The 13311-nt window shown below is 32.1% G+C and overlaps 2 protein-coding genes across 2 annotated transcripts in view; one reads left to right on the forward strand and one right to left on the reverse strand.

Moving 5' to 3' along the window:
* LOC106459113 (aquaporin-9-like) overlaps nt 1-4316 on the forward strand; it is a 29344-nt gene extending 25028 nt beyond the window's left edge. Inside the window, exons 6-7 of the mRNA XM_013918700.2 lie at nt 1739-1911; nt 2714-4316. Of these exons, the coding sequence (XP_013774154.1) occupies nt 1739-1911; nt 2714-2739 (199 nt within the window). The 3' untranslated portion in view covers nt 2740-4316. The remainder of the gene's footprint in view (nt 1-1738; nt 1912-2713) is intronic.
* A 7998-nt stretch (nt 4317-12314) lies between these two features.
* The window catches only part of LOC111085702 (chemokine-like receptor 1), a 56305-nt gene continuing 55308 nt past the window's right edge, over nt 12315-13311 (reverse strand). Inside the window, exon 3 of the mRNA XM_022385540.1 lies at nt 12315-13184. Coding sequence (XP_022241248.1) covers nt 13182-13184 — 3 coding nt within the window. The 3' untranslated portion in view covers nt 12315-13181. The remainder of the gene's footprint in view (nt 13185-13311) is intronic.

The raw sequence follows: 13311 nt of genomic DNA on the forward strand, positions 1-13311 counted from the left end.
TTTCTAAGTGTTTTTGTTGATTTTGAGAATAGGACTGGGTTAGTTTTAGAACATTTATTCTTATCCTGTGCTTTTGGCAATACTGGACTGTTTGATTCAAAATTGGCTGTAAATTTGTAGATGCTATCAAAAGGGTCGTGGAACTCTTCAATATCATCAAGTAGTATGCAAATTGTGAGGTTAGACTAATATTAGGATATTCTAATGGTGTATTGCTTACATACATCATGGAAAGGACAGGGCTAACTACCCCCACCCCGGGGAACAAAGCATGTTCACTCTATATTTTCTATTATCTAGGAAGTCGGACAACCAGCAAATAACATCTGTCAGTAAATCCATTTGCTTCATTTTATATCTCAATCCAATGTGCTATACAGTGTTGAATGCTTTCTCTATATCGAGATAGCAGGCATAAGTGCATTTCTCCTGGTTAAAACTATCTACTATGGCTTCAGTAATCTAACCAAATGCTATGTTCTTTTCAGAAATTTTCTGTAACGATTTTGAACTTCAGGTAATTTTGATGAAATCTCCAGAAAAGTGTAAAGCCTATTACTAATCATTCTTCCTATACAATTAGTCAAACTAATTGGTTGGTATTTTTCCAGTTTATTTGCTGTTTTCCTTCTTTTAGGAACACAATAATATTTACTTGCTTCAGAGTGGTTGGGAATAAACCAGAGTTTAGGGATAAATTTAATAATGTTGTTAGATGATCAAACAACTTTTGGGTACCTGTCTTGTGTGGAATGGCTTGTATACTTTGTTTTGATTTTGTATGTTTAATATATGTAATTACTTCTGTTTTTGTTATTAAGCATTCTCCTCTGCTTCTTCACTGGGATTCGGCCCATGTTTTAGACTAGGGAGGGTCAGGTTTGGTGTTGACCTCTTTCTCCCTAAACTCTCTCGAATAAGACCTACGAAATAATGTAAAACTTCCCTCGATTTTTGACCTTAAAACTTTATATGTGTTTTAAACTCTCTATGTGTGTTAAATAGTTATTTAACATTTAATGTGGTTCTAAATTTATTAATAAAATAATTTTCATGAAATAATCTCTTCTTCTTTTCAAAAGAATATCGAAATGAAAATATTTAGAAAAAAAAGGTTCTTCTAAAGTATGATATTTTCCCACAATACAGTTATTAATGTGTTTGTTAACAGATAATGGGATATTATTTGCATTTCTGACATGAGACTTGTGTACATTTATTTTCAAACTTAAATCTTCTATTTCTCCAACATATATTTGCTTACAACAAATACAAGATAATACATAAGTAACATTATGTGAGTTACAACCAAATCTAGAACTTATAAAAATATTTTCTCCTCAGTAGGGCCTGTAATATATTTAGTCTATGTAATATTAGTCTATGTAATATAACAATTTGGTGTATTGCAGGGAAAAATAGCTTCACCATACTTCTTTCCTTTGTGTCTCTGATTTAAGATAGCATATAGATTTTGGAGAATCTTAGGATTGGTTGTACTACTTTGCATAAAAATAGACATGAACAAGAAAATGACAGTTGAAAATAAGTATCTACATTTCAATTTTTGAAATTGTCACATTAGAGTCATCTAATGGGAGATCATGAGGGTTTAGGCAATTTTCAGATAGGTTGAAAATTTCCAAGAAAAGGTAGTATTTCTTACTTGGCTTCACTTGATTCTATCATAACTCATTTTATTTTATTTAGTTATTTAGATTATAAATTGTTTTTTCAGTCATCGGAATTACAATTACTTCTGGGTGGGAGTCATTGGACCCCATCTTGGTGCCATCATCGGCGGCTGGATGTACTACCTTGGTGTAGAACTTCATTGGCCAGATGAGGAGGACAATGAACCTGAAGAAAAAGAACTTAAAGAGCTCATAGACCAGCCAGATCACCCAAACAGTGAGTGTTTCTAGTTCCCTCATGATGTTTCCCTTTCACTAGTTTTCCTTTTTGGTGATGCTTTTGTATAAACTTTGCTCAAATAATCTATAACACTAAATTAGAATTTTATTGCTAACTTATTGTCATGTTAAGTTATAATTGTAGAAAAAAAACCCAGATAAGAACAGTTATTTTTCAGAATGATTCCAATGTTGATCAATTGGTGTCTTGGGGATGACAATTTCTCTGTTGTAATAATTTTTGTATAAAAAACCTATTAAACAACACATTAGAAGTAACATTATAGTTCCTATACAGTGCAATCTTAACACTCCTATACCTAACAAGAAAATTTTTTTTTTTAAATAACGATAAGCTATTGTTCAATAACTTTATAATGTTCTTGTGAAATAGTTTTTGTTTTGATCCTTACATTAAAAATTGCATTTGACATGTTAGCTAATTTAATTCTTCAATTGTGTGTTGAATGAGTATTTGAGGTTTATATAACCCCAAGTGTAATGGGATTTTAAGGGCCAAGACACCATCTATAGAATTTTGGATTAACCTCCCATGACTTAAATAATTTAGTTTATAGGTTTTTTGTAACCAAATTTATCAGTGTGTTTAACTATTTTGTAAATATACATACATATAGCTGAAAAGTAACCGTGTAACAATATTTTTTAAAAATAAAATTGCCTACAGTACTACCATTTATTCATTCAACAGAATAAAAAAGTTTTTCTTATAAATTTAGTATATTTTTTATTGTTTTTTTACGATTCTAGCTTTATATCTTATTCTTTTGTTTTTTCAGACAAAACAGAACGAACTGTAGTATGAATGCTTGAATGGTTTATCTACAAAGATGAATACACGATAGTTCTGAATCCATTGTTCATCTAAAAGTAGTTTTCTCAATGTCAGTCTTTGATCTATTGTTAGAAATTAGTGTGATTGTCGAATATAAGAATTTTTAATTGGATTAAATGATGATATGTGGTATATTGTAAAATACAAACAGGGTTTTTCCAGTTTAGAATAATTCTGCTGATTTTTGTTAGTTTGTCGTAAAGGTTTTTTTTTTGTAGAAGCAGATTGCTTTTTAGGTTGTCATCTCTTTATATTTAGTATCACGAATCAACCACCGAAGACAAAAACAATTCAAGTCAATCAAGGTATAAACTACAAGATGATATTTTTGTACAAATGACAAAGGTTTTAATACATAAGCATTTATTTTTTTAATTTTCAATGATGATATTTTTCTTGATACCAAGTACCAAATCTCTTGATTCATGTAAAAGACAATTAAAAAAAAATCATATACAACAACAAAGTAAATAGTTATTCATGTTTTGACTCTGTGGAGATATTGCAAATGCATAATGTTTAAAAGATGTCATGAAAACTTGTCCGAATTTTTACTTCACCATTTTTATTTTCTTGTAATAAACTCCCTTATGACAGCTGATATAATTTTGTATTAAGTAAAATAAGTATCAAATGATAACAAAAACTGTATTTCCATGAATTTTGTCGTTTTGTGTGGTTAGGTGTAGGTTTTAACTTTTTCCATGTTTTTAAAGTGCTGCCGATCGTTTTTTCAATGAATTGTCATGAAGAATTATTTTAATCAAAAAAACATTTATTAAGTGTCAAAATTATGTGCGTGTAGACATTTCATAATTTGTTGTTCATAGCAATCATAGGTAATATATGATTTTGACTATCTCATTGGTTAATGTTTCTCAATTACAAATGTGTCCAAGATTACCTCAAATGGCATTTTACTAATAATTTTTAAAGTACACTTTAGGTGCACTTTTCTCACTTTCTGTTGGTCATTTGTGTTAATTTGAAATCCCGTGAGTATTCCTCTCACAGAAAAATTATCCAGGTGTAATTGTGAGTGTTTATCTATGTAAGATACCTATAGCATTTAACATAAATGTTTTTGAGTCTCTTACATTTATAATCTGGTTTTCATCAAGTTCCATAATATATTATTCTGCGTATACAGTTTCATGTGCATACACAGCTGAGGAACAGAGCAGTCCATGTTTGTAACACAGGAATATAAATAAATATCAAGCATTCGAAATTGTTAAGTTTGTTTATTTTTGAATTTTGAAAAAAACAACAACATTGGTGCCAATTTCAGTTGAACAACTGACAAGACCGTGGCACTACTCAGTAAATAATAAACTGTAAAAGTGTATAACTGTTTGCAATTTACCTTAGAATATGAAACAATGATATAAGTGAAATAGTTATATACATATAAAGTTCTGCATACATAATATATATATATATATATATATGTGTGTGTGTGTGTGTGTGTATCTGTCTGTGTGTAATAAAATCACACAGTCTCTTAACTATTATTATTTTTTATTCCAAAGGTGACACTTTTGAAACTTTAGAGTTCCTCATAATCCTTTAAAAACAGATTTTTGTTTTTTAAGTTTAAGATTTCTGTTACTTTCAACATAAGAAGTAATAGCTATGTGTGTGTCCATGTATTGACAACATAAGAAGTAATAGCTATGTGTGTGTGTGTGTGTCCATGAATTGATATTATCATGGGAAAGTGGTGATTGCACAATAGAATATGGGGTTTTACAGACCTGTAGTATTGGAAGCTAGTTAGATATATTTTTTTATTTGAAACACTGTGTGTGTGTGAGTGTATTTTCTTTGTTATTCAAAACAGATCTGACTTAAGTTTCTTCTTGTATCTAAATATTCTATCAAACTTCTTATGATATATTTTATGTATTGTGAAATTAGACGATGCGTTATTCAATAAAATGGATAAATTTGATTGACTTTTTTATTTCATTATTAAAAACATTCATTCATTAGTACACCCTTTTGTTTGCTGTGACAAAATTATAATAATTACTTTCTGTTGTAATACGTTGTTGTTTATCACAAGTGAAATGTACTGTGAATAAAGAAATCACCCATTAAAAATATTTTAATTTAAGCAACATATCTCTCAAACCATTTTTATTTTACTTCAAGGTAAGGTAATAACTGCAGCCTTGTTTATTTCTTTAGTTTAGAAGTGTACAAGTGCTATGGTATCACAAAAAGTACTGTTTCTTCAGAATTAAAAACACACTTTCTCATTTATTGTCCAAGTTTATGAATATTTTGTGGTAAATTGTCTTAGAATTTTACTCGTTAGATGTATTTAAAATTATAAGATGATTCACATAGAACCAATTAACAATTCAAAGAATTGAATTATAATTTATTGATAACTTTGAAATATTCTACTGAAAAAAATTCCAGTTCGTTAAAGTATACTTTTAAATATATTTTCCCATAAAGTATGCTTGTGATGTTTTCATAGGAAGTGTTAGTATTGAAAATATTACCCCAAGTTTTCCTCTAAGGAGCCTTTTTTTTGTGACATTTAGATATTAGTATAATGAAAATTAGATATTCAAACAGATAAAGGGGTTTGTCAATATTTTGAATTTTTAAAGCACTATGTTACAGATAAAGTAAACGAACTGTGATTTGAAGAGGTATTGGTCCGGCATGGCCAGGTGGTTAGGGCATTCGATTCACAGTCTGAGGTTAGCGGGTTGGAATCCCCGTCCCATCAAACATGCTCGCCCCTTTTAGCCGTGAGGGCGTTATTATGTGACGATCAATCCCACTATTCGTTGGTAAAAGAGTAGCCCAAGAGTTGGCGGTGGGTGGTGATGACTAGCTGCCTTCCCTCAAGTCTTACACTGCTAAATTAGGGACGGCTAGCGCATATAGCCCTCGTGAAGCTTTGCGCGAAATTCAAAAAACAAAGGTATCAAAAATAAGGATAATATTTCATTTTGTAACAAAAAAAAAATCATCTTTTAAACTAAGAACCAATCCAGGCTTCACGCTCAGATTTTTGTAGGCTAATGACGCTTGCTTAAACAATTGATTTCAATTGTTATAGAAGATGAGTAGCATATCCCACAAGTTTAAAAATTTGACACTGTATTTATTTAAGTGGATTTTACGAAATGAACATTTGCTTTGTTTGCTTGATAAAACTATTACAAAACTACTTGCTTCCTTAAAACTTCAGGCAGATAATGTTCTCAGAATAGCTCAGCCAAATCATGTTTATTTGAAATTATATCGAATGAAAATGTATATTTTCATAATTACAACGAGTAAAATGTCAAAATATAAATACAACTTATCATTATAGAACAAAACGGTAAACCACTACCACTCACTATTAACATTAATAAACGAATAATAAACTTAATATATTTACAGTAAAAATTTTAATACAAAGAATTAAAGAAAAAACATGATAAATCACTTTAGAAACTTCACCATGGTAATTCCTAGAATAGAAATATTTAGTATGTGAAACATATACATGCAAAATCTTGAATATACAAAAAGAGTTATTGGTGATTTTTGATAAATTAAGCAAAACATTGACCTAGATAAATTATCATAAATTATAAGTGTTTTGGCTTTATGATAACTGTTTAATAGTTAAAGTAACAATGAAAAACTCATAAATGAGAACATACTGAATTTTTATAGATACCATTTACAATACAAGTTAACTGAAAACTTTATTAAATTAACTGAAATAATCATTTTACAAGGTATGTATCCAGAGAACTTCATATGGCTGAATGTTTTAGAATTTTGTAGCCTCCAGAAAGATCGTGAGGTTTAAGTTTTTTTTCTTCTGAATATAAATATAATCTATTCGAAAAAAATATATAAAATGACAATCTTTTTGTAAGATGGAAATATTCTTTATGCTTAATAGAACTAGAAAACATAGGAATATAGATAAACTTGAGGTACCAGAACAATCCAGAAAGAGACTCGCGACAAGTCGTGGTAAGCAAAGGTCAGTGAAAACACCATCCACGTCTACTAGACAACAGCACGTAACATAATCAATAATGGTCTCCGTCTGTAGAAGCGACACAGGTCACGTGTATACAAACTGCTTCCATTACGTATCAGTTCAACCGTCGTATACCTCAAGCAGCTGAAAAATGAAATTGGTATTCATGCTATTTGATACGAAGTCAAGTCACCTATGGATTTCAGTGCTATGGGACTGTTGAAAGAGTATACTATCATCCTCATACACTAGATTGATTATGGAAAGTCTGTAGGGAGGAGTGGTGTGTTCTTTGTACATGGCAGCCTTATAACAGATCCTTTTAGTCATAGAAACTTTGTTCCAGGGCTATTGTAAAGATGCACGGTCGTCAGATAGAGTACGACCAGACTGGCAAAATGGTCTGTAATGACGTAGTAAGGCTCCAAAATCGTTTTAATATTCTGTACTTAGTCTCATATATATAATTAAAATAAACTTAGAATACCTAATTGAGTATGATAACATGAATGAAGACAAACTTCCAATCCTCCTTTTACAAAATTTTTGAAATATTTATCGAAGTATTATTACTGTTAAAACGTACTTAATAAACAATAAAAAGTCATTAATCTTAGTTACACCAAATCATGTTGCCCAAGAATATACACACTCTCTTGTAGATGTTTTACTTGAATAATGAATAAAACAATATTATCTTTAGTTCTCTGTCTAAGATATTTTAGAGTGAAGTCCTATAGGTTGAAAAGAAGTTACTTAACCATTTCTGTTTTGTTTCGAGAAGACCAAGTTTTTCATGATGTTAAAATACATTTTACAGAAAGCTTTCAGAGAAATTCCCATAGCTAGACAATCAAATTAGTTGAAAGTATCTTCATTAAAACACTCGTTGGTCATTTATAGTTACTGATGTAAGAACTGATAGACATGCTACATTGGTTGAACAACATTTCAATTATAAATACTCTTCAATGAACACTATAAAATCATATATATTCAATAAAAAGAAACGCAAAAAGATGGACCCAGTTTCACAGTGGTGAGTGTAGCTAGAATAATGTGAGCAGTTGTACAAATCTTGATGCTCCCATAAAAAAAAATCAAAAAACAACGTGACCGAACAACTTCTGAGTACTTGCTAAAAATGATGGCTGCATGGGAAGGCATACCCCACTATTGTCGCCACAGATCGCGAAGATATATTCATAGATGATTGCATTGAAGGTCTCTTAAGTGAAATAGTGTAACATCATATGGGTGTTGAGACATATACACATTAACGAAGCAATTTTTGTGGCAACCAGGTTTGAAATAGTAACTTTGAACAGGATGTATGTGAGAAAGAAGCCCACATCAGTAGCTTTAGTAACTAAAACTCGGCCAGAACAAACTCTGGTGATGCCAGCATCCAAAAAGGCTTGAAACCCACTCCAATCTCCCTTGCTGCAAATACATCCAAGTACTTTTGAACCTACACTCTCACTGCTTTGGCACAACCACACAAAGTGTCAACGGGTGGTCAGGGCTTTTCAAGCTCTGCATAGCCTTACTGGACGCTAACAAATGGCATGAGTTTTCCAGATCCTCTCATGACAGCTTCCTTACAGATGGCAGTCTGGATATTTCAAATAAAATTACCTATATCTTGCTCCTAGGCAACATAGAAAGCATGCTCCTTTCTGCCCAATTTTAAAGCAGTTACAGCAGAAACATAAATAATTTACGTCTCCTGTGACCAGGAGGTTTGGCCACTGACCTAGAGATGTACAGTAATCAGTTGGTTTCAGAGGTGTGGTGGTCAGCCCAGCTTATGCAGAACTGGTTGAGGCTTGGTATTTGTAAGTAAAGCTACAAAGAAGCACGGTTGAATTCCTGGTTGATACATGAGCTACCAGAGATCTGGCTGACTTTGCTTTTTACCAGATAGTCCTAGTGAATCTACCATTACAGCCATATGACACGGAATGTGTTCTGGCTAATTCAAAAGCACGTCTCTAACTTTGTTTTCGTTATGCCACTCATTAAATGAAGGTAGCTATCTTTGATCTGTGTTCATGCATTTAATTTTAGGGGTGGGCTTACTAAGGAAATGTTCAGCCAGTTTTGTTTGCGCAATGGATATGCTGTAGTTATGCAGAAAAACTACTCAGTGCTTACGGGATTATGCCTCAGAACGATAGACAGCATATGTACATTTTGTATAGGGAATCACAGTACCTCTTGGTATACAGGTGGTGATCTTTGGTGTATCATAAACACAGTTTCGTGCATCATCGCCATTCTGCTGCAGTGATAGAACAGAAACGATCCAAGAAACATACCATTTGTTATAAGGAATGCAGGTTGCACTCGCTTGATCAGATATCTCTCAAAATGATGTCATGAACCTGGTGCTGGCCTGTAATTATGGGCATTTAGCTTTTCGGTTTCCACAGAAGAGGTCAATGGAATTGTGAATGAAGTATCTGTTATTAAAACTAGCTCCATAACTGGTGTCACTTAGGTTTCACCATATTCAAGAACAAATGCATGACTGAAAGATCATCTGAGATATTTGGATGATGATTTCGCAAACAAATTAAATTAAACACAATGACAGAGATATAGTGAGTTTCTGCCTGATTACGTCGTTGTGTTTTTGGGATCAGAGAGCCATTTGGGCCAGAAAACAGTAACTTCCACTACATAGATAAGGGCAGTAAAACAACTGCAACACAGACTTTCCTTGAGACTAGAGATGTAGTTAATGTTGAGCTACGGTGGATGTTAGAGGATGTAGTCATATAACCTTTGAAGAGTGCTTGGTTGTGTGCAGTTATGATTGTTAGGAAGAAAGGAGTGCTGATTTTAGGAGAGTGGATACTGTGATATATGCTGACATATTTCCATTACTATGGACAGACAGATGCATAGATGCATTGGAAGGTGGCCACTGGTTCATAACTTTAGACTTGACTTTTGGATACTAATAAACTGGACTGAATAACCCAAGAATTTCCCTCAAATTTCTAAACATACTTCATATTTTCTTGTTTAATTCAAAACATCATAATCCAAGACATCGCAATTCATCAGCAAAGCTTTCACAGCTTTCTCTTCTATCAACTGAGGAAGTTTAGTTGAGAAAATGAAATCTTTGGTTTATTTTTTTTTCAGTTATCCGAGAGAAGCCGAATGTTTTTCAGACCAAATACTACTTTTAGCACTCGATGTGGCTTTTATTAATTTGATATTATGCCAAATGACCTGTGTAATGTACCAACCACATTCAAACAACTGAGGGAGCTCACTTGAGAAGGGAGAAATGTTTGATCTATATTGATGATGTCTTATTGTTTGGTCACATATTTCAGTTTGTTGCTGAACACCTAGGCATGATTTTTTCAGTGAATGAAGAATGCAGTTTTGAAATTGAAACCAGGAAAATGTTACCTTATGTGTACCTGGTGGAACTTCTTGATCACACTGTGGTCAGAGACTGGTCTCAACCCATAATAAAATTAGAGATCAATATTTTGCCAGATTTTGTGTCATACTGTTGATGATTAGCGGCCACTTTATCTAGGCTTAGATTCAAAATTGTCTGCTTTGGCTAAAATCCAAATACATTTTAGATATTCTGAATACTATGACTAGGTATTTCTGTTGCTTTACAAGTAATAATGGCTACAGTAGTATTGGCTATTCGTACCATACGTAATGATGATTTTACTAGTGAATGTACCTCAGAAATGAAAGTTCAGCAGCCATGAGAAGAGTTGCTGAAGGACCAAGATAGATAGCATGGACATTGCTTACCACGCAGGAATGTGAAACATGGCCATTACAGGTACATTAAACGACATGTAATAATGGCTGGAGACGGCTTGAATGAGTAATGGCCGTCTCCAGCCATTATTAGTCTCAAAGTGGGTTCCTCGTCATCGAAATTAAACGACATGGTGTAGCATTTTAAAATACCATGAACTAAAACTTCAATTACATTTTGTAATACAACAATACCACGAATATTATAATACAGGTTTAGAACATAGATGGACAGTTAAGCTACAACAATTGAGGTAAAAAAATTAAAACAGTGACGTAATTATTTTTTTATTGTTTGTTTGAAGTTAAGCACAAAGCTGCACCCAGTTTCTAGCGTTGTAAGTCCGCAGACATGCCGCTGTGCCACTGGGTGGAAGTGACGTAATAAATGAATAAATACAAATAAAATATTACAAATAGGAAAATAAAAATAATATCAATTCTAAATATCAAAGTTTTGTATTAAACTCCAGTTTGCGTTAACCAAAGTTAAAAATAATAATATCAATATTTAGTAAGGAACATACTGAACTGAATAATTAATTCAAAAATACAATAACACCAACTTTTACAGTAGGCTTGGTTTGTTTTGAATTTCGCGCAAAGCTACACGAGGTCTCTACGCTAGCCGTCCCTAATTTAGTAGTGAAAGACTAGAGGGAAGGCAGCTAGTCATCACCACCCATTGCCAACTCTTGGGCTACTCTTTTACCAACGAATAGTGGGATTGATCGTCACATATAACATCCCCACGGCTGAAAGGGCGAGAATTTTTGGTGGGACGGAGATTCAAACCCGCAGATTGCGAGTCGAGCGCCCTAACCACCTGGCTATGTCGGGCCTTTACAGTAGGCAAATTCAACTATAACTATCCAGTTATAACTTAATTTATTTCAACTTACCTATTGTGAAAATTGCCATTATTGTATTTTCAGAAATAACAATGATGTTAAGACGTATAATTTATTTACAATATAATTCAGTTGTAGCTATGGCAATTACTCAAATACTTTTAGAATGAATTTAAAGCCAATTGTTTACGTATTGGTGTCATGGTACATTGTTCATATGTTGTTTTCATGTTACCTTGCATTGTTGAATTACAGCTGTTCAGCTATAACTTAATTATATTACAATTAAAGTCAAATGATTTGCTTTTAGATTTATATTATTTCCTAAATATTTTATAAAACTTTATTTAATAGTTTATTTATATATATTGATTATTATCATTTAAATGCTTAAAATCGTATATCTGAATTGTATATCCACTTTTCTTCCAGACCAGCATTCTAGTATTTGTAGTGTTCTTGTATAATATAACGTAATAAAGTGCCTAGTTCTTATATATTAAGAGATGATGACTCCACTGGATGATTAAATGTTATATCGTGATCAGCTTTACACTGGAAATTTGTTTTTTAAGCTATTAAAACGGCAGCGTTTCAAGTCGTAGGAGCAGGTCATCTACAGGAGATATATTAACAAAATAATAATTAATAACTCGTTGTTAATTGTACAGTCCTTGAAGATGGTCCGCTCCTATGGAGTGAAACGTCGCAGTTTTAATTGCTTGAAAAGCATTTTCACTTTAAAATTGATCACAATATGAAATAAAAACTTCTAACTCATTCTGGATTTTGGATCCGAAGAAAGGCGTTCTGTAGGAAGGGTCATGCGAATAAATATATGCCACTTACTACCGCAACGCTCTTTAATGCTTTTATTTACTCTGTTCTTTAGTGCATAAATTACAATGCTTTTGTGAAGTATTAAATATCCAAAGAACAAAACGTTTATAGGAAAATAGAAGTAATTAGTTACAACGTATGTAATTTAAACACACATACACGCAACGTTCTTGACGTAAAACGTTCAGATAGAGTTTATTTTAAATTAATCAAGAACAAAGATCAAATATATAAATTATTTTTGAAGTATATTGATTTATCCTGGTTTAAAAGCTTTGGTTTTTTGAGTAACATAGTCTAAATTTCTTAGTTATTAATATACATCAATATCATTTCTTAGTTCTGAAAGTTATGCACGATACATAATGATTCAACGAGCAATGTAAAATCTATAACATCTCAACAGTTAATCTAAATTTTCGAAGTAGCTTCTTTATAGTAATATATATATATATTAATGAGTTATTCATGATCTTGAGTTATTATACATAGTTAAATAACAGATTTTATGCCACGATATTCATAGCATTTTAGATAAGAAGATGCAACATACTTGCTTTACTTCTGTTTAGTTAAGAATTTTTATTTTAATAAAACACATTTCTTCTTTTACTTGGCCTTTGCCAAAGCCTGGATTCCAGTTTCTGTTCACACGATATCTGAACATATTTCTAGTTATTGCCATAATATAATTACCTGTTTCCCATAACTATTTCTGTGTATTGTAACTGTTTCCGATAACTACTTTTGAATTATGTCTACTTTCTATTTAAATTTAGTGGTAACAAATTGTTTAGACCATTTTTAGGGGCAGTTAATGTAAAGTTTCTTATTTCCGTTGTTCATCAAGAGCCTGTAGTATTAACAGACGCTGTCCAGGTAAAGTTTTCAACTTCTGTAATCTAAGGTATTGTTATATTTACGGATTCTGTCCTAGAAACATTTCCAATATCTGTATTAAGAATATGTGTGTTATTCTCAGTGTCTGTCCAAGTGAAGTTTCCTATTTCTGTTAACCATGGACGTGTTGTG

Source organism: Limulus polyphemus, unplaced genomic scaffold (genome assembly GCF_000517525.1).
Source record: "Limulus polyphemus unplaced genomic scaffold, Limulus_polyphemus-2.1.2 Scaffold560, whole genome shotgun sequence".
NCBI lineage: Eukaryota > Metazoa > Arthropoda > Merostomata > Xiphosura > Limulidae > Limulus > Limulus polyphemus.